This window comes from Pinus tabuliformis, chromosome 1_1 (genome assembly GCF_031772625.1).
Source record: "Pinus tabuliformis cultivar Carrire ecotype Pingquan chromosome 1_1, CPIR1, whole genome shotgun sequence".
In the NCBI taxonomy this organism is placed as follows: Eukaryota; Viridiplantae; Streptophyta; class Pinopsida; order Pinales; family Pinaceae; genus Pinus; species Pinus tabuliformis.
The window spans coordinates 699,009,294-699,030,202 of NC_142297.1; the positions used below are offsets into that span (position 1 = coordinate 699,009,294).

The following is a 20,909-nucleotide window of genomic DNA, read 5'->3' on the forward strand; positions in this document are numbered from 1 at the left end:
GATTTTTTTTTTACAATTATTAATACCGCCAATTTTAATACGGCCAATTTTTGGGATATGTATTGTGTAAAATTTTCCATATAAGATATGCATTATGTAGAAATTCTCTTATACAATATTTCAAGTAAACACTCCATCCATCCAAAAAAAAATCAAAAACTAAAAAACAAATAATAATTCATATCTAAACATTTAAACCATAAAAATATATATATTATATTTTAAATATTTTATATTATTATTTTTAAAATTATTTAAAATTTACAACGTAAACACAACATACAGAATATTAATTCTTTGTAACTAGATACTGAGATTAATAAACGGGAAAAAATCCACTCTTGTGTGGTAAACTCCCACTGATTTAAGGGTCAAACCACCACACGACGAAGGCGTGAGTAAGGGAATTTAGTACATCATCCTGGACGTGGGGTCCACATCGTTAGGAAGGAATAATTAGCCACGACGCACAGACCAGGAAAAATACTAGACCTAAAGCCCGAAACGCCGGGGAAGTTACGTAACTCGTCTTCCATTAGCTTTGACTCTTTAATCCCACGTGGTCCTGGATAACCACGTGTACAAGCGCGCAGACGTGTCTTTATACGCCTAGCCAGCGCCTTTTATACGCTTGCATGTACGTACGCATACGGACGGACCGTTTCAGGGATGTCGACCTTAGCAGTTCGCGAAAAATATTTGCAGCCCCCTCCGGCGGATCGCATGCAGTACAGCTCGTGCATGGCCGTTAAATGCAAGGTAGCGTGAGCAGCGAGACGAATTCGAAGCGAGCGAGGTCGGGTTTTGAAGAATACGAACGTCCGGCGACAACCTTTCTCGGAGCCGCGGGCGTAAATGGCGGTGAACGGATCATGAATGGTGGTGAACAGCGCAGAAACGGCCCCGAAACGATAAAAACGACACAAGACACCGCAGGGACGAGCGGAGCCGATAATTTGGCGTTATTCAGCACCTGGCGCCGCTGAAATGGCGGATGCTTGGAGCCTAGACGTCGCCATGTCGAGGAAAACCCAGAATAGATAATTTAGTGGAGGTTACCTGATAAACACTCAAAAACGAGGAGTAAAGCGGAAGGCAACTGGATGTAGTGTTGAGCAGCTGAGAATCGTTTGAATTTACTCTCTTTTCCGGTTCCTTTTCCTTAAATTTCAGCAATTTTGTTGAAGGAATTGTAATCGGGTTTGATTTTCCTCGGGATCGAACCAGCGACCGTTGCGGCCGAGGTTTCGTGAAGCTTTAAGAGAAATCGTGCAAAATCGACGTGGATTAGGGTGGATTTTGTGCTATGGAGAAACTCTGCTGGAATTCCAAGTGCCGGGCCGTGGCTTCGGCCGTGTGGAGGACAGGGTGGATTTTACGTTCGGGATGCTTTGCCGATCTCTGTGACTCCTGCGGGTATGAATAAATTAAGCTTTCTCTCACGCTTTTACGTCGTTCATGGCGGTTTCGTGGCTTAGAAAAATGTCCGTAAATTAAATATTTGTGTAAAGTTTGTGGTGTTCGTGAAAATTTTGGGGCAAATTATTTTTTAAGTAAGATTTAGGTCATCCGCATGTTCAAACCAGTAAATTTTTGCGTTGTTAGCTCAGGATTCCATAGCTCTGTTCAGTTTCTGATATGGTGGTTTTCTTTTTATTTATTTATTTATTTTTAAATAAAGTTTTGGACATTGTGTTGTTAAATATGGTTCTGTAATTGGAATGGGGGCTTTGTGTCAGCATTTCATGATTCGATTGTTTGTGTGACTTATATTTCAAGGCCATAATTCTGTGTACGTATGCATTCTTGTTCGTTACGGTGGTTTTTGAATCTATTTCTTTTTAAAAAGATGAATTTTATTCAATACATTATACAGCACCAGTATATGCTATTGCAACAAAATCTGATAAGTGTGATTATAACAATTTTCAGTAACAGGCGCACGAATTCAACCTTGGTTGTTGCCTTTGTGATGCTATTTTCAAATGTAAGCTCACTAAACGACAGTGGCATAACATCTCCCTCGTGGAGGATTTCGTTCCACATTGATATGACTACTGCCCAGTTTGGGATCCAACTGATACTGGGCCTGGTTAAAGGCACTAGCTAGAATGGAACTCGAGATCACCTCTGACAAATTCTTTGTCGGTAAACTACAAACTAATGTCCTGTTTGGTTGATGTTTCAAATAGATAGTTCACTGTTGAATTGCCTCTGTGTTTTTGCTTGTGAGGGTATGGCCGAAGCTAATAGGTCAATTATGTTCTATTATCTATTCCAATGGCTTATGTGAGAAAGCTTTTAGTTACACTGCTGAAGCTGATTATTTTTCTAAAATATATATTTGTTGGGATTTAAGCAGTTCTGGTTTAAGTCGTTGCTATGATTTTTGAACTGAGAGAAGCGAGGTGCATTCTATGGACTGGGCAGGGATGGCGGTCATCCATCTACTCTTTACACATGTGGGTAATGGTGTATCGAATCTAGATGACATATTGTGTGTATTGGTTATGAACACTAGCAAAGGCCCATCTAAACCCAAGTCTGATATGCACTTTGAGGTTGCAAATCTCAAGAATCTTGAGAGTTCACACATATTTGGTTAACAAATATTGGACATGAGCTTCGCAACTTCAAAGTGCATGTCTTTTTTGTGTTTAGATGTGTCTGGGCTAGTGTTTAAAAGAGTCGACTGTTCATTGTTAGCTTATGTTTAGGTTGGATTATGTTTTTTATGTGTAAGCTTGGTAGATCTCCCTTTTCTATTAATATTTCATAAACATATTGTCTTTGGTTTCAAAATTCTGCTGGTGGCCTCAACTTGCCCGCAGGAATTCAGGTTTGTTGGCCACCTATTTGCATCAAATGCTGTCCAAAATTTAAACAAAATAATTCTAATCATCCATGCTTTGGCTGCTTTATCTTCTATATGCTTCATGCCTGAAAAGTAAATGCTAACGGTCATAAAAACAAAATTTAACTAACTGGACTGCTTTATTCATTTGAAGAATCAACTGGTGCCAGGGCTTTCGCACTTGACTCGGGTACTTCACTTTGCATCATAGTCTGGAGCTGCTATTCGACTCTATTCAGGCAGAGATTGTTATGATACAGCGGCATTTGGATTGACTGAATCTCCTTCTGGAGATCCTTTAGGCTTGGTTGAAGGTTCTACTAGTCTGTCCTCTTTCGGTTCTTCTCTTTCTTTGTAGGTGGTCATTGCTTTAGCCAGGATATTTTTCATAACCCAATATTGTTGGATGGTCTGCCGAAACAATGTTTGGCGGTCGCGGGTATTGCCTAGATCCTTAATGATTATCTCTCATTCTTCTGCCTGAATCTGTTCATGCTCGATGTTGGCATTTAGCTCTCTTTACCATTAAGAAATAATGGCTTTCACCTCGGCCGAGGTTCCAACATAGTAGGCGTTGATGAGATTCTGCATACTTTCCTGTCTTGTTTTCCTTCCTCTTTTCCTCGGAGGTTTGCTTGTGGATGGCTCTAGGTCTTTCATTTTTTTCTTTGTCTTTCCCGTTCTTCTGTTCCGTTTCCTTCCCTGTTGTTTGCCTTTCTTAGCCATCTATGTCTTCTCGCTGCTCCTTTCTTCCCTGCTCGAACGACACACCTAGACCGGGGCTTGGTAAGCACTGGCGTGGTGCAAGTGCTGTGCCGTTGGAGCCTTCTGAACACTGGTGTTTGTGCTAGCTATAATAAAAACTAGAATTGAGACATTACAAACCAGAATGAAATTATCCATAGTATACACATAATAATTTATGATCTGGGTTTTGGTCTTTGTTTTGTCAAAATTCCTTGTGTTCATTCTTTGATTCATGGACTGAGAATTGGCCATGTTCCTTCCCGAATTCCCTGCATTCTTCCCCACAATTTCAGGTTGAAACTGCTCCGGTGCAGTGTCTTTCATCCACTCCATGCCCTTTTTACTACTCATTCCCCAAACGACTCCCAGGTGCCCCTCTCTACCCTCAAAGGTTTGCCAGAGAAATAAACCTCCATCTTCCGGGTTGCTGCCCTTGAGCATTCTGTTTGCCCCCCTGCCCGAATCCCTCAAGACCCCCTTGAGTCTCCAGCCGCCTATGCTACCAACCCTGCCAACGGGATTCCTAGAAGGCTTTCTCTCCTGGTTTTCTCCACCCCAGAGAGCAAGAAATTTCTTTAACCTTTCCCCCTGGTCTACAATTCTGTCACCAGGCCATGAGATTCCTAACCTTCACCAGGATATCCCCCCGATGAGGCTTAGCCCAAGCCGGGTTTAGGCTTTCGCCCCTCCTCGGTCGCGGGGCCAGCTGATGCTCCAGCTTCTACCATCCTGTTTCAGGTCTTGCTTCAACCTTGTTCTGGGGGAGTGCACCCAGACAATCGGGCCAGAGGTTGCGTCAAGGTCTGGTTTCACTCTAGGCCTCTCGTAGTTCCCTTTGTTTCTTGGCCCCCAATCTAGATACCCTTCCTTAGCTGCCATAAGAAGTCTTCCTTAGTTGGTCTGAGTCGATTGGCCCGACAATCTCCTTCTGCCCCAGGGCCTTGCTACCATTAGACGAGGTTCAAATTTCCCTTCCTCCCCTCCTCGGATGGCTATTAGGTCTATCTCACCCCAGGTTGATAGGCCAACAACCCAAGGGATCCAAAATGCTTCATTTCGTTTTTCAACTGGGGAAACCATAATAATTAACCAACAATCTTCTACAAAACTCATCAATGTTCCTCCTATAATCGAAATTCGCCTCCCTTCCCTTCGCGTGTGTGTCTCGAAATGAGCACCTACTTACCTTCCAATTACTGTCCATCATAAATGCCTTCCCACTTCCGGCTGCTCTTGCCATCCTATGTTTCCCAGTTCTCCGCGTCCACTTGCCAACTCCCTTGCCATTTGTCCAACCTCACTTGCCTTTGCCCTCCTATCGGGGGTTCTCTCCTTTTTTGTTATCTATTCTTAGGATTTTCACAAGACTGCTCATTCCTTTCGTTCAACTTAAATCATCACCCCTTATATCAAGGTTGTTGCCAGTTTGTCCACATCCCTAGTTGGCTAAGCAATCTGTTGCCACGTTCCCCAATCTGCGAACATGTGTCAGAATAATGTAGTCTATCCTTTGTATGAGATTTGCTATTTCCTGAACTAGCCTTACCGTCCTCCAACTTTGGCTTATCTTCTCCCATTTGGTTCCTTGCTGGAGTTTTTTCACTATGTCTTTTATTAGTCTCGTGTCTCCTTCCACGTCTAATCTCTGGAACTTTTCTCTCCAAGCTATTTCTAGCCCCCACTTTAGCACATAAAGCTTTGCTTCATTGTTGCTCACTATTCCACAATCCATGGCATACAGGCGAATGGTGTTACCTTGATGGTCTCGGAACACCCCTCCTAAGCCTGCAGCCCCCAGATTCCCTTTAGCTGCTCTGTTGAAGTTTAGTTTTATGAACTCTTCCTGGGGAAACACGAAAAGGGTTGGGGAATCACAGGGAGTAGGTTTTTGTTTCCATGAATTGGCCATTAGCATACTTGGATTCAGGCTTAACCTTTCCAATATACGACCTTCCTATGGTGTGGCTTCCCAGTCATCTGGGTACTAGTTTACTGCAACAATTATTTCTTGAATGTTCTGAACTATCATTCCCCATAATTCTACTGTTGTTCTCTTTTCCCCTTTAAAAATTCTTTGGTTCCTTTCCTTCCACACTGCCCAGAGCAGGAATCCAAGGGATATCTGCCAGGCTCAATTCAAGATGGGATTTTGGTAAGGATTCCTTCCCCATTTTTCCATTGTTATTTTCGTGCTTGATTGATCCTTGTCTCTATGGCCGAAAAGTTTCTCGTGATATTGCCATAGAAATTCACTGTAACTGCAAGCATTTAATAAGTGTTCCATCGATTCTGTTTGTCTTTCACATATGCAGCAGACCGATGGTCCTTGCATCCCCCTTACCTGTAATTGATCCCATGTTAGTGCTCTGCCATGCAGGACAACCCATAGGAAGAAGGCTATTTTGGGCCACAGTTTGTCCTTCCAGATTCATTCCCATATGGGTAACCCTTGCTGTTGGTGATGTGTTGCTTGTAGGTGGTACCCTTCTTGGAATGTGAACACCCCTTTTATTTTATATCCCCACCTTATTATGTATGGTCCTTCTGATATCGCTATTCTTCGGGACTCCATCTCCTTCTCATAGGTTGTCGATTGAATCGACTCTACTGCACCTGACCAATCTTGTTTCCTCTTCCATTTTCTCCATTGTTCCCCAATAGTTTTTCACCCGCTGATTTGCTGGGTTGTTTGTATATTCGAATATGTCCACTAGATTTGACCTATTGTATAATTTTTTCTCTCTACTGCCACGCCTCTTGTCAAAATATAGCTTTGTCTCCTCCCTTGATTTCCTAGAAACTATGATTTCTTATCAATTCTCTGTTTTCAGATGCTAGATTCCATATGGACGACCCCTTTATGTTTTCCTGGACTCTTAATCTTCCTTCTGTCGATCTTGGCATTCCATATTTTCTCCCCCATATTTCTTTCCATAGGTTTGTTCCTCCCTGAATCCATCTCCACCATAACTTAGCCCCCATGACCTGGTTTAGAATATACGGGTCTCGGAGTCCCAACCCTCCTGCTTTGTTTGGTTTACTTAGCCAATTCCAAGATAGCAGTGCCCATTTTTTGACTGTGTGTGGCCCTTGCCACAGGAATTTCTTGAAGATGTCAATCATTCCATGGCATACAGTTTTAGGGATAGCTTGGCTTGATAATTGGTATATCGGGATTGACTGAAGCACTGCCTTTAACAGTATGACTCTACTCGCCATATTCAGAGTCCTGAAAGTCCAGTTCTGCAGCCTCCCTTGGATTTTTGCCAGTAGTGCTTTCCAGTTTGCCACTCTAATCGGGTGTAGACTTAGCGAGATCCCCAGATATTTCGAGGGGAGGTTTCCTATACGAAAACCCATTGTTCTTGCTAGGAAAGCTTGGGATTGAGCTGTTGTATTGAAGAAGAAGATATCCGACTTCTCTTTGTTGATATTTGTTCCTGAAGCACTCGTGAAGTCGTGCAAGATGTCTATCAGGGCTCTGGCTTCCTTGAGGGTTGCTTGCCCGAACATCATTATGTCATCGACAAACTGTTGATGTGTTAATGGCAGGTCATTACCCCACATTCACAGGCCTTTAAATTGACCTCCTTACACCTTTGCTTTTACATATCTTCCTAGTCCTTCAACAACCAATATGAACAAGAAAGGGGACATCGGGTCGCCTTGTCTTAGCCCCCTTGTTGCATTAAATGCCTTAGTCGGAGCTCCATTTAGAAGGATTGAAAACACAGGGGTTGATATCATAGAATAGATCCATTTTATCCATCTGGGATCGAAGCCAAAGGCTTTCAGGATTCCTTGGAGGTAAGACCAGCTTAGCCAGTCGTATGCTTTTGATAGATCTAGTTTTATCATCATACCTTTAGCTTTTGGGTTCTTGAGAGAGTGAATTGCCTCTTGAGCCGTGACAATCCCATCCACAATTTGCCTTCCTTTTACAAAACCAATCTCCTCTTGAGAGATTAATCCAGGAAGGATTGGTTTGAGGCAGTTTACCATTATTGTAGCCAGAATTTTGTATATTACATTGCATAGAGCTATAGGTATAAACCCTTGAGGCTCTTCTGAATGGTCCGTTTTGGGGATAAGAGCTAGGAAGGTGGAGTTCAAGGCTGGGTGCATCCTTTTAGTTCGTCTTGACTCCTCCACTACTGCTAAGATACCTTCTCCTAGAATCGTCCAGGTTTCATGGAAAAATTCTGCTGTAAAGCCATCCGGGCCCGGAGCTTTTGTTCTTCGCTAGTCCTTTGGTCACTTCTTCCACCTCACTCATTTTTTAGTAGCTCTTATTTCCCTCATAAGAGCTAGGTTCTTATCCCTACCAACCAATTGAGGGATATGTCGAGTAACCTTATTTATATCTTCTGTCCTATCTAGATTAGGTTCAGTCAATAAATTTTGAAAGTGTTGGACCAACAGGTTCTCCATTCCTTCCTTTTGAATAAGGCGATTTCCATCCTGGTCTACTAGGGAGAAGATCCTCTTATGCTGGTAATGTTGGATCATCGCTTTGTGAAAGAATCTAGTGTTCCTTTCCCCCTCTCTCAACCATTGAATTCTTGATTTTTGTTTCCATAGAATCTCTTCCTATTGCCTCCTCCAACCTTTTCAACAATTGTCCTTCCTCCACCAGGGGTTCAGTGTGACCATTTGTTATTATTTGTTGTTGCACCTTTTTCATCCTTTCCTGTAGCAGGTCCTGCTCTTGTTGCATGTTACCAAGTTCTTCCTTGTTCCATTTTTTGATTTTATATTTGATTTCTTTGAGTTGGAGTTGGAATGTATGTATTTTGTTTCTTCCTTGTTTCTTACTTGCTTTCCACCATTCCTTCATCTTTCCTTGGAGGGTCGGGTCTCTCAACCAGAATGCTTCAAACCTGAAGGGTCTCTTGGTCTGCCCTTGTTTCAAGTCCACTTCTAGTCTAATCGGCTAGTGGTAAGATCCCATGCATGGCATGATGGATGCCTCGTAGTATACATCTCTGCTAATTAAATTTTCAGTTGCCAAGAATCTGTCTAATTGTGACGCTATTTGGCGGCTTCCTCCTCTTCGGTTATTCCAGATGTACATTCCATTGATTGTAGGTATATCTACTAGGTGGAGCTCCAATGTTCCACCAAGGTTCCGGGACGAGGGGGCGAAGGAGCGAGGGGGCGCGGGAGCGGCCTATGCAAAAGCTCCCTACCATTTTTTAGGAAACGTGGGGGAGCGTCAGGGTCTTAAAAATTTATAAATATAAAATATAATTTATTAATTGAGTCCACTATGACAATTTGGTTTGAATTGAAAAGCTGCAAAGCATGATCATTGATATGAATATCATTTGACATTATCCAAATTTATAATATCATATAAAATAATAAATTTAAAATTCTAATTCAGCTTGGTCAAATTCTAATTTAGATTTTGGTCAGACAGAGGGAGAGCTTCAGCTTGATAAGGTAGCCACTGAATTCTGTGAAAAGGTAAATGAACAGATCAGGAACACTGCATTGGCAGTAGAAGGGGCAACTACAATGGGTTGTCCAGCTGTATTGGATCCAACAGCTAGAAAGTTTGTTATATTATATATAATATAGACAGTACACCATATGCTGAAAGAAGAGTTTTAGTTCTAGGAGAGATGAGAAGATCACATGAAAGAGTTTCTGATAGTTTACTACCAAATGACATTGACTGCAGGATGACCATCTGCGAACCAACTTGGGCGACCAACGATGGCATGGATAATTTGTCTACCTTATTAGAGCAATGCCATGCAGTTCAAACTTCAAACTAGCAGTGTATTTCAGGGGTGAAAATAATTTTCAGACCTGAGAATTCAAGCTGAGCCACTGTGCTCTGTGTAAATTTTGTAACTGTATAAATTCATATATAATGATAGTTCCTAAGATTTCTTGTTGCCCATAGTATTTTGTCATGCTTGCAATAAACACATGTTAGTCTATAGTCCACCCAACTATTTCCCACATGACATAGGTGCTGCTTCCATAGTTTGTATGTCAAATGTCATGCAAATTAAAAAGACAAACTGAATGTCATATTCTTTGCTTGTCACTCCAGTTATCTCCCCACTGTAATCCAGCCATCACTTGAGAAAAAAAGGAGAAGTTTTAAAAGGGAAAATTCATGTACGTGCTATATGGTCCAGCAAATTTCCATGATACTGACCCTCTAAAATACCGCTTGTTGAAACCAAAAGACAGCATAAGACGTTATCCCCATACAGAACATGAGTAGCTTTGTACCACTTTAGGTCTATTAAATCATAAACTATAAGCAAGGCCATTTTTTTGGGAGCGTGGGGAAACGTCCCCTCAGGGAAGGGAAACGTTTCCCTGGCAAGTCCCCCCGAGTTTCCTCCATTTTGGGAGCGTGGGGAAACGTCCCCTACTCGTCCCCAAGTCCCCGGAGCGCGGGGGAGCGAGGAAACTAGACCCCTAGGAGGGGGGGCGAGTCCCCGTGGAACACTGTGGAGCTCTTCTTGTAGATCCCTAAATTGTTCCATTTCAGGTTCCTCTCTTCTAATCCCTCCTTTCTTTTCCTTTAGAGTAGTTATCATATTGAAGTCCCTTGTAATCAGCGAAAGTTTTTCATCGCGCATTTGGTTTAGGGTCCTTATGCGTTGTATAAAGTTTTCCTTTTCAGCTGGAATATGCGGCCCATAGACTGCTGAGATCATAAACCATTCTTTGGTCCCTATATTCTGGAAGCGACCTGTGAGGATTCTCTGCATTCCTATCCAGTAATCTGCCTTTACCTCTACTGGGTTCCAGATGATTGCTATGCCCCCTGCACTTCCTTTCGTGTCCACTGCAACTACCTCATATCTTGGTTTCATCCTCCTTAGAATCTCTTCTAATTTCTCTCCTGTTATCTTTGTTTCCTGGAGAAGCATTATTTGAGGCTTTTCCTTTTTCAATCGATCTAGTAGGTATCTCTGTTTTCCCTGGCTGTTTAGGCCCCTTATGTTCTAGGATAGTACTATCATTGGGTAACTTTGTTGAGTTGTTGGAATACTGCTGATAGCGGTACTACCCTTCCAGTGTTTACCAACATTTCTCCCATAATCTGGATCGATTCCTGTAGATTCCTCCTTCCTCTTTTCTTTCCTCCTTTTGTTCTGTTTTGATATTCCTGGGGGTTTTCTTGTTGCATGCCCAGTTGCTCTGCGATCTCTACTTGTCTCTGTCCTTGGTTGGCCTTGTATTGTTGGAAGGTTTCCTTGTACAGTTTCTTTTGATCCTCTGGGATAAATATTTCATCCAAGTGTCTCCATTCATTTAACAGTTTCTTTAGGACTTCCTCTTCCATGCTTAACTCCTCCCCCTTGCCTGGGTCTATTTCCATTGTTGTGAGATCCATTCCTACCTGTTCTTCTTTGTCTGTGAGATCCATTCCTACCTGCTCTTCTTTGTCTGTGAGATCTATTTGAGCTTTCCTCTTTGGTGTTGTTTTTTATTGACTTGGGCTACTTTCTTTTTCTTGGTAATCCATGAGTTGTGCTTCATTTTCTATTTCTTCTTCCTCTTGCAATACCTCATATCTGTTTTTACTGCTCGGTTGTGTTTGATTGATGGTTTCTGGGTTATGGGATCCTTTTGGATTCCTTCTCTTGTGCTTCACTTCTTGGAACCCCTCATTCCCCTCCTGTGGGGGTTTCATTTGTTTTTCTTTTAGATCCGGTCCTTCTTGATTCAACGGGCATTCTTTAAATAAGTGGCCATATTCATGGCACCTTCGGCATTTGAACGAGATATGCTCATAGTCCAAGGTCTGTTGCCAAATGTCTTCATGATATTCTAGCTCGACTGATTCAGGGATGGGCTCAGATATATTCATATACACATAGATTCTAGCATATGAAGTATATCGGCCCCTTTTTGTGGTTTCAGCTATTTTGACAAATTTTCCTATTGTGTTCCCAATTCCTTCCAATATTTCCAGATCCCAGAAATCCATTGAGAGCCCGAAGAGTCGAACCCAGACTGGGGCTGCTAGGAATTTCTCTTTATCTGTGTTGCAGCATTCTTCCCAATATCTCATGAACAATCCTGCATTATAATGAAAATATGGGCCGTTTTCAAATACTCTTTCCTTATCTTGCAGATTTGAGAAGATTATTGTGAAGGAACCTCTGGCTCCCAGTTTGAGTTCTATATGGCCTTTGAGTTGCCATTTCTGCTGGATCCACTTGATTAGGTCTTTCTCCGTTGGCCAGACTCCTACGAACTTGCAGATCATCGCATGGTCCTTCATGTAGCTACGGTATCTTTCCAGTTTGTTCATTGGGATTACAAATCTGGGTTTCTTTGTTGCACATGGCAGGCACTGCCCTCTGCTTCTTGCCTGCCATCTTGCTCTGAGGACTGGGCCATTGGTCGGACTTGCCGCTTCTTGGGAACTTGGCTGATTATTGGTTTTCCGGCTTGACTCTCCAGCCGTTGCATTCTGGTAGGAGGGGATCTCTCCCCCCCCATCTGCTTCTGGCATGTCTTTCTTGCTATCAGTTTTCTGTTTTGCCACTCCTACTGTACTTGTCAGGGTTTGCAGGTTTCAGACCCTAGGGTTTGGAAATTCTCATGGCGTCCTCAACTGCTCTTCTTGTCGGGGATCACCAAGTCTATTTGAAATTCAAACAAAAAAAGAGGTTGGATTATGTTATTTTAACTAGGACAGGTGAATTATACAAAAAATCATCTTATGTGGTTGCTATTGCCATGGTTATTTGAAGGTTGAATTTTTAGGAGACAATGTAAACTTCAGATTGCCTTTTTAATTACATTAACATTAGCGATATTTCTTGTGGGCATTTTGTATGTCTGCTGCTGATGAAGTTTTCCATAAAATGCTAATTTTAGTGGGATATTCAATATTTGTTGTATTCACATTGTATTCACCGGATGTCCTTGATGTTCTGTTGTCAATTTGTTCAAAAGGTTGGGTTTATATGGCTCAAATGATACAGTTCTTTTTGTCTGCTATTCTAACCTCCAGTTTTCACATTCATTCATGAGTTATGTGGGATTTAGCATCCTTGAAGATGCCAAAGGACTGTTTGTTATCTCACACGTTCTATAAAACTCAGATTTAAAATTTTTTTATATGGGCTTGTAGATATGAAGCTCAAAACCTTTTAAACAGAATGATCTTGGAACATACTTTTACACATCTTCTTTTCTTTTATTTTTCATTAATAACTGTTGATTGAAATTTGAAATCATATTGTTACATGATGATTTTAATGCACAGGTCTGCATATGATCAATTGAGATTTTGTGAGGCATTTCACTTGGAAGAAGATGGTTGGAAGGATTGCAACACTTGTAAAAAGGTCAGAATATATGCACTTATTGAATGCTTTCCTAAATAGTCTATGGCACTAAATTCGTGGTAGTTAGAATCTTCACCCTGTTGATGCAGCCTCAGCTGGCCAGAATAGCCCTTTTTTTCTCTTTTTTTTTTCCAGAAGGAAATGTCATTAATTTACAAAACAGATAAATAATTGGTGTCCCACCATTGGCTTGGGGCCAATAACAATTTGCATGTACAGAGGACCTTCACAAGGCAAGGACATATTGTCCCCAAACTCCTACATCTCGCTGACTAGCATTTTATGATTCTGGACTGGACTATGAGCTGAATAATGGAGGCAAGCTATATAGGTACTATGGATAGATGACACCATTAACCAGAATACCTATGGCATAGACTGTACCAATCAATATGTAAAGATAAACCAGGAAAATACCACTGATTTCTATACCTTCTTAAACAGCAAGAATATGCATCAAATCCCAGGCTATTCTCACCTGAAATTGTCCCTTCTCAGTGGGCCTTGGGAGTTTGCTTTCAGGGTTTATTGCTTGCATTGCATCTGCAAAATCCGCCCCCTTGTTAAGATTTTCAGGGCTATAATGCCCTCGCCAGTTTGGTCCAGATTCTTCCTTGCACTTGTAGCAACAATAATGTTATCTGACTTGTTGCCTCTAATCTCTATTTTCTCATTTGAAAGCCATAAAGCTCCTGTAAGTTGTGAAGTTGTCCTCTGACTGTCTGCAATTTGTTCACGTGTGCAGTGATGCCATTATGTAAAGTATTTTTCCCAATCCAGTTAGAAAATCCTTGACATTTTCTGGCATATATGAGACTACTATGCAGACATTCTTCATGGCCTTCAAAGTTTCTATTTTACAGAGTTTCAGTTCTTCTTCCTTCTGCTGGAAGAAGATGGGTCTTCTCCATTGTTGGCCTTGGCCTTGGCAGTGCTGTGGGTTCTTCTCTCAGACAGTAAATGCAGTTAGGAACAGTAAATTCCATTAGGATGAAGGGTTGCTTTACACTGTTCCGCCAAAAACTCATCCTTTTTCCCATATGCTCCTTTGAGATCCTTGACCTTTGGCTTTGCCATTGCAGATAAGACTTTGAGATGGAATGAAGCAGCAGATGAAACAGCAAGACAGGGCAGTGCATGGAGTGTCCTTTTCTGTCCCTAATCTTCAATACAAATTTGGTTGTCTTGTCTTCTTGAGCCAGGTCCTTTCTATTCAATTATAAAGCAAGTTGGTTGTACTCAGACTATAGAACCTCCACTTACAACTGAGTAAATCTTCATTCTTGACTGAGTGGAGATTTTCTATGATTTTGATTACTTGAAGCTAGATTAATTGAAACATTGGTCAGCAATCTTGTTATTCTTAATTTTTTTGAATCAACTGAGGCCATTCTTGAAATCAAGTCTTTGTATAGTTTTAATAGATCTTCTATGGTTGAGATATTACTTCTTGGGAGCATAGAGTTCCCTTCAAATATAACATTCCTTTGGCCTAATTTAGGACAGGGTTCAAGGTCAGTTATCAATCCAAACAATGCTGATTTTCTTCTTCCATGGACTGAAATTGTAAGTGCCATCCAACTTGTCCTCTAGCCTCAAACCGGTTGATGCCATCTTGAAATGGGAAAATCAACAGACAAAGAGACTATCAGACCCTGATTGGTCCTTGATTTTTCACTCTTCACCTGCTTTAATAGGATTATCTTTAGAGGTCCTATCATAGTTCAGATTGAAATACTTTTAGGGAGTTGTTGACAAATCTAGTTGGAGTCATTGTGATCCTCAAAGGTTTGTTTTAAGAAGATTGAAAGAATGATCAACACCTGTTGGAAACTTTGTCTGGTCAAGTTGACCTCAAATTGATGTCCCACATCATTTAGACAGACTACAAAGTGGCGTGATGCTAACTAATGCAACATTATGAATTTTGCAAAGGGTCAGCGCTTCCCCATAAATTCATAATTGTCTGTTCTTAAGGTGACTCCTCAATAAACTCAATACAAGATGGATTAAGTACAAGCTAAAATGATCTAACCTTATCCTAACTCTCTCAGGCAACTCAAATAGCCAGCTTGTTTACAATTATGATCTATCAGCAGCTTGGATCTGGAGCCATCAAAATCCACTGATATTTATTTCAACAGGAAATTGTCAGATACTAGGCAGAATTTCTTCAGAATTGCTGTTCTGACATTTCCCAGGGGTGAGCAATTTTATGTAACATCTTTCTCTTAAAAAAATGAAACTGTGAAGTCTTAATTCCTTGTCCTTTTGCGACTTGTCTTCTCAAAGCAAGAGCCTACTGCCAAAAGTCCTCAACCCAGATTGCTACAGGGTGGTTTTTCAGCCGAGTATTTTCTTCTTCTGTACATGATGCTTTTGATGGATGATTTAATGATCTCTTTCACAAGCATGCCTTAACATATCAGTTTATTCACAAATAACAGGGGTGTGAGTTTGGATTCTAAAATAGAACCAATCACGCACCACAGATATGTCATAAAAGCAGATCATGTTGAGCAGATTTTGCACTCAACTAACCTGAAACTATATATTGCTAAAACTGTAAGTGCTAATCAAAATTTCTTCTATAGAATACTTTAACCTACAAAGGCATACTGCTGATAATTAAAACAGCAAACACACTAATCTTTACATCTGAAAACAGAAAGCTAAAGCTACAGCTCAAAACTAAATTCTCAAACCATAAAGTGGTCCACCTTGCTTCTCTTTTATAGACTAGTAAGAAGAGAGATATGATGAATCTGGATGCATGCACAACAGTTCCTTAACTGGCAGTGTGAACTTTAATGCTGGTGTGCCTTTCTCGCATGGATAACCGAGCCAACTTAAGGTGTGCCTTCCTAGAAACGTGCCTTTTTATCAGGCCCAGAGTCCACATGCATGAGCACCCCTACTAACTTAGGGAAATGCATCATCTAATTTTGCATGCAAACCTGAATAAAGCAAAAACATTTTTAGTACTGAACTGTTGAATATAGAAAAGACATTTAAAACTGGAACTCGGCTGAGGGTGGCACATGCATTCTTTTGGTGTGCATATGCTCCCTATCTCTCTCTTCTCTAGAGATGCTAGTGTGCTCTCATAACTACCTTATGAACTGCTGAAAGGAGGACTGCTGACTGTTGTATGGAACTTTGCTGTATGCTGCTCTACTGGAAGGGTAAGAATGTTGTAGTTCGAACCATAGTTATCTAGTTTGAATTTGAATTCGTTATGATATGAAAAATTCAAGTGATTTTTTTTCAGTTTGAAATTTTTTTACCAGTATTTACCAAGTAGTTGTGGTTTGAAATAAAGGTTAGCTAAGGATAGGAAATTTTGTAATATTTTATGGTAACTTTTTACTCAGTTCCATAGATAATGCATACAGATGTAATTCTATTCTATGATAAATAACGCTTCAAACTGAACTGCCAGCAAAATGCACACAAAGTGCACAGTACTTAGAAGTTTGATGTATTTCTTATTAGAAAAACTAAAAGTACATTCTTTCAAATATCTTGAACTTATATGAACACAGAAGAATACTCAATATCTGTAATGCAAAGTATTGGCAAAAAGTTAAAAACCTCACTTGTTATTATTCAACTAAATAATCATTGATACACTGACCTTAACTGCGTGAACTTATTTAATAGTGTCTACAATCTTGAGCTACTCGATATTTTCTGAGCCACCCACGACAGAAATAACAATGTCGATGCCCTTTATTCTATTTACCAAGGAATTGAAAATCTATCAAAATTTGTAGAAATACTTTTATCCATCGAGATGTTTTAATTTTACCATTTGGTGTGTAAGGTTGAGGAAGGGTGTCAAAAGTTGAGGAATGGATTTGATCTGTCTTCCCTATCCAAATACATTCAAATCAATTTCTTTGATTCTGTCACCACACATGGAATTACACAATGAGAATCTGGGAAAAGTGGAATAACCCAGCTTTTTATCACTTTGATCGGGTGGCCAAATTTGAACTACTGGAATGCAGATAGGAAGGAGAGGTTGACCGCTTGGCCTGCCAAAGAATTGGATTAATTGAGCGAACCATATTATACTATATAATTCAGCTGTTGAACTAACTTATTAATTTCCATATTTATTGGCTCGATTCAATTGAATTGTTAACTATGGTTGGAACACTATTCAAGCTACAGATAGGTAAGCTTAACACTCCAATCATAGTGTCCACAATCTTGAGCTGCTCTGTATTTTCTGAGCCACCCACAACAGAAATAACAATGTCGATGCCCTTTATTCTATTTACCAAGGAATTGAAAATCTATCAAAATTTGTAGAAATACTTTTATCCATCGAGATATTTTCATTTTACCATTTGGTGTGTAAGGTTGAGGAAGGGGTGTCTAAGTTGAGGAATGGATTTGATCTGTCTTCCCTATCCAAATACATTCAAATCAATTTTTTTGATTCTGTCACCACACATGGAATTACACAATGAGAATCTGGGAAAAGTGGAATAACCCTGCTTTTTATCACGTTGATCGGGTGGCCAAAGATTGAACTACTGGAATGCAGATAGGAAGGAGAGGTTGACTGCTTGGCCTGCCTAAGAATTGGATTAATTGGGCGAACCATATTATACTATATAATTCAGCTGTTGAACCAACTTATTAATTTCCATATTTATTGGCTTGATTCAATCGAATTGTTAACTATGGTTGGAACACTATTCAAGCTACAGATAGGTAAGCTTACCACTCCATCATAGTGAAGAAAGTGTTCTCCGCCACTCCAAGCCTCTTCCTGACATTTTGAACTTCCCTTTTGCTAGGGGCTTGGTTAAGATATCTACAATGTTGATGTTTGTAGCTTGGGAAAGTACTTTTGCATAGGCCTAGGTGTCTAGGCGTGCAGAAGTCGCCCAAGGTCTCCTTAGACACTTGCTCTAGCGTGAACAAGTTGCTAATGTAACTTAGCCTAAACTAGAATTAGGAAAACACATAATACCTATGTTGGCTAATTGAACTAAAGTAAACTTAGGAAAAGTGAATAATTATTTTAATGATTATGTTTTAATATCAACCCTTGATCTCAAGTGAGACGAGATGTAATCTCAGCTATCAATCACTTTGGAGATTAGGCTTAGGGATTTAGCTCAATGAAAAGTTATAAAAGCAAGGCTAAGGAGAAGATGAGGACAGACCATACAACAACACAAGATTGAGAGAGGCATCTCAGTGGGGAGTGTGATACTTTAGTGTGCCGGGTCCAAGGGAATGCACAAGGAGAGCTTGGAGATCCAAATCAACCAAAGGGATTAAGCATTGATCTAGGGCTTGATCTATTGGATCAAATCCAAGGCACTTTTTGTAATCTATAAGTCCCAGTTGTGCCATTTTACTAGGACGAGAGTCGAGGTAAGTTTTGAAAATTAATGAAGAATTGTAACTCGGTAGAATCTATTTTGTCATTGTGATTGAGATTGCTATATTTTGCTTATGCTGAATTTATGATATTAATGAACCTAACTGTGTAATATTAGTAGATTTGTAATCTACTGTGAACTAAGTGTTGAGTGCTAGGTTTGCAGGAATTATAACATGATATCAGAGCCAAAACTGTAAAGTACCAGTCTTTGAAACATAGGTGCTAGGTTTGTATAGGATTGCCGAGGAAGGAGAGGACACACCATACAACAACACAAGCAAAATAAGGCCAAATTTTTTTGTTCTACAAGAAATTTAAGAAAAAAAAAATAAAAAAAAATGAAGTGACGGTTGATGGTTCACAACCACCTAATTGCCAACAACATTGACCGAGACAATGTGTAGGGGCCAAGAAAGTCAAGATTGTGGATGGTGAAGGCTTGGATGACTAGATAGTCGATGGGTCAGTGGAGGTGACAACGATAGTTTGGGGTAGCAGAGGTTCGAGTAGCCGTAGGGAGTAGTCATTAAACAAGAAACAACCAGTGATCATCCAATTTATGGAGCAGTATGTGATGGGACTTTGTGGTTGTAGAAATCTCAGATGGCACGGTCGTTAGGCAAAGTGGAGACTAGGCCAAGAGAAAAGTGAATAAGTTGTAGTGCAGACTGGGATGGCTGTATGCTAGCTGCGATTGCAGCAACGTCAGAACATCGCACTTGGGGTCGAGAGATTGGGTTAACTGGGACAAAAACTGTCGCGACTTGGAGAACTCAGAAAACAGACGGGTCAACAGCTCATCGTCAAGCAACAAACATGGAAGAATAGGGAGAAGCCCATGGCCATGGGAAGAAGAGGCGACATAGTGCTAGCAAATGCAAACAAAGGGGAGGTTGGGTCATAACATAGGTAGGAGTAACTGCATAGGAGACACGTTCATGCTAGGAACAATGTAGAAACTGCCAAAGCACCTTGAGTTGGGGGAGGGGTGGCACATTTAACAAGGAGTGGAACACAGAGTGGTTTCAGGCCTATTGGCTGTAGAAGACAACAATGGTCGTAGGTAGTAGGGTTAATATAGGGATGCGAGTGGGGTTGTCTTAGCCCAGGCAGTACGTGTATTCTATAGGAATAACTACCCAAGTTTGTAAGTGTAGTTGAGCCAAGACAGTGTTATCAAGACCCAGAGATTGGCAGAGGTCAATCCTCATGGAGATCATACCAATCAGGGTGTGATAGTCACTTTTCTATTGATACTCCCAGTTCAAGATGGCATCAATTGGTTTGAGGTTCAAGGATAAGTTGGATGGCACTTACAGTTTCATTCCATGGAAGAAGAGGATAGCATTGGTTCTCAAGGAGAACTGCCTATGGGAGTTTGTAAATGGCTAGGTTACAACTCCTTTAGACGTTATAGCCTTGGTAGCCCATGACCTGAAAGATGTGAAGGTCAGATGTATCATAATGGATGGGGTGAAGGATCACGTGATCCCTCACATATTAGGGAAGAATAGTGCCCATGAGATGTGGACTGCTCTGATGAACCTATATCAGAGTGACAATCAGAATCAGAAAATGGTGTTGAGGGAGAAGCTCAGGAACACCGAGATGATTGAATTAGACACTGTGGCATCATACCTCATTAGGATTCAACAAGTTTGAGATGAGCTTGGAGTTGTTGGGGTAGCTTTGCTAGAGGATGAGCTTTAAAGACAACACTAAGTGGGTTCTCAAAGCCTTGGGATACCTTTGTGATAAGTGTTCTAGCAAGAGAAAAGTTATCAGATTGGAACAAAATGTGGGATGACTTCACCTAAAAGGCGATTTGGGAGAAATCATTATTTGGGGGATAGCAGAAGAGTGGGGATGATGAAAGTCTTGCTCTTGCTAGTCGAGCAATGAGGAGCAAAGGTTTGAGTAGTAGGGGTGAGGAGTGAACCTCATAGCCCAAGAAGAAGGACTTGACTAAGGTCCAGTGTTTTGCCTGTCATAGGGATGGGACACTTGCTTCATAGTGTCTACCGAAGAAGGGTGGAAAGGGTACACATCCAAATATAGTTGCGTCAATAGCAATTCAAGTGGAGTTTGCCAAGAAGTTTGAAACTAAGTTCACACTTATATCCTACCTTACATCAAGCACATTATCAGTGGGTGTGTGGTTGCTAGACAATGGAGCAATAAGGTATATCACAGGGGCATGTGAGTTGTTTAACAACTTGACTGAGTGGGACTCAAAACTACATGTAGAGTTTGAAGTTGATTCCAGACATGTAGTGAAGGGGGTTGGAATAGTGGTATTCCAGCTAGAGTTAGGACTCAAGAGGTAGGCTAGAAGTGAAAGACGTGTTATGGGTGTTGCAACTCAAGTGGAGCCTGCACTTATTTCGCATGATGGAGAAGAAAGGGTTCTGTGTAGTGTTCTAGGATGAACAAGTAATGATTAGACTTGAAGAATCTAACTCTGATGAGGGACATGTCAATGGAGTTAGAGAGTCAACTTGTATAAGCTAAAGGGCTAGCCTATTTGAGTGATGGCATGAAGCAGAGTAGTGGCAGAGAA

General features: G+C 40.8%; 1 protein-coding gene across 2 annotated transcripts in view; it reads left to right on the plus strand.

The window, feature by feature from the left end:
* Nucleotides 1–658: 658 nt before the first annotated feature.
* Nucleotides 659–20,909, plus strand: part of LOC149215396 (B3 domain-containing protein Os07g0679700-like) — a 174,750-nt gene continuing 154,499 nt past the window's right edge. For both annotated transcript variants that reach the window (XM_089392613.1, XM_089392614.1), the window contains exons 1-2: nucleotides 659–1,416; nucleotides 12,858–12,939. In XM_089392613.1, the coding sequence (XP_089248739.1) occupies nucleotides 1,307–1,416; nucleotides 12,858–12,939 (192 nt within the window). In that variant the 5' untranslated portion in view covers nucleotides 659–1,306. The remainder of the gene's footprint in view (nucleotides 1,417–12,857; nucleotides 12,940–20,909) is intronic.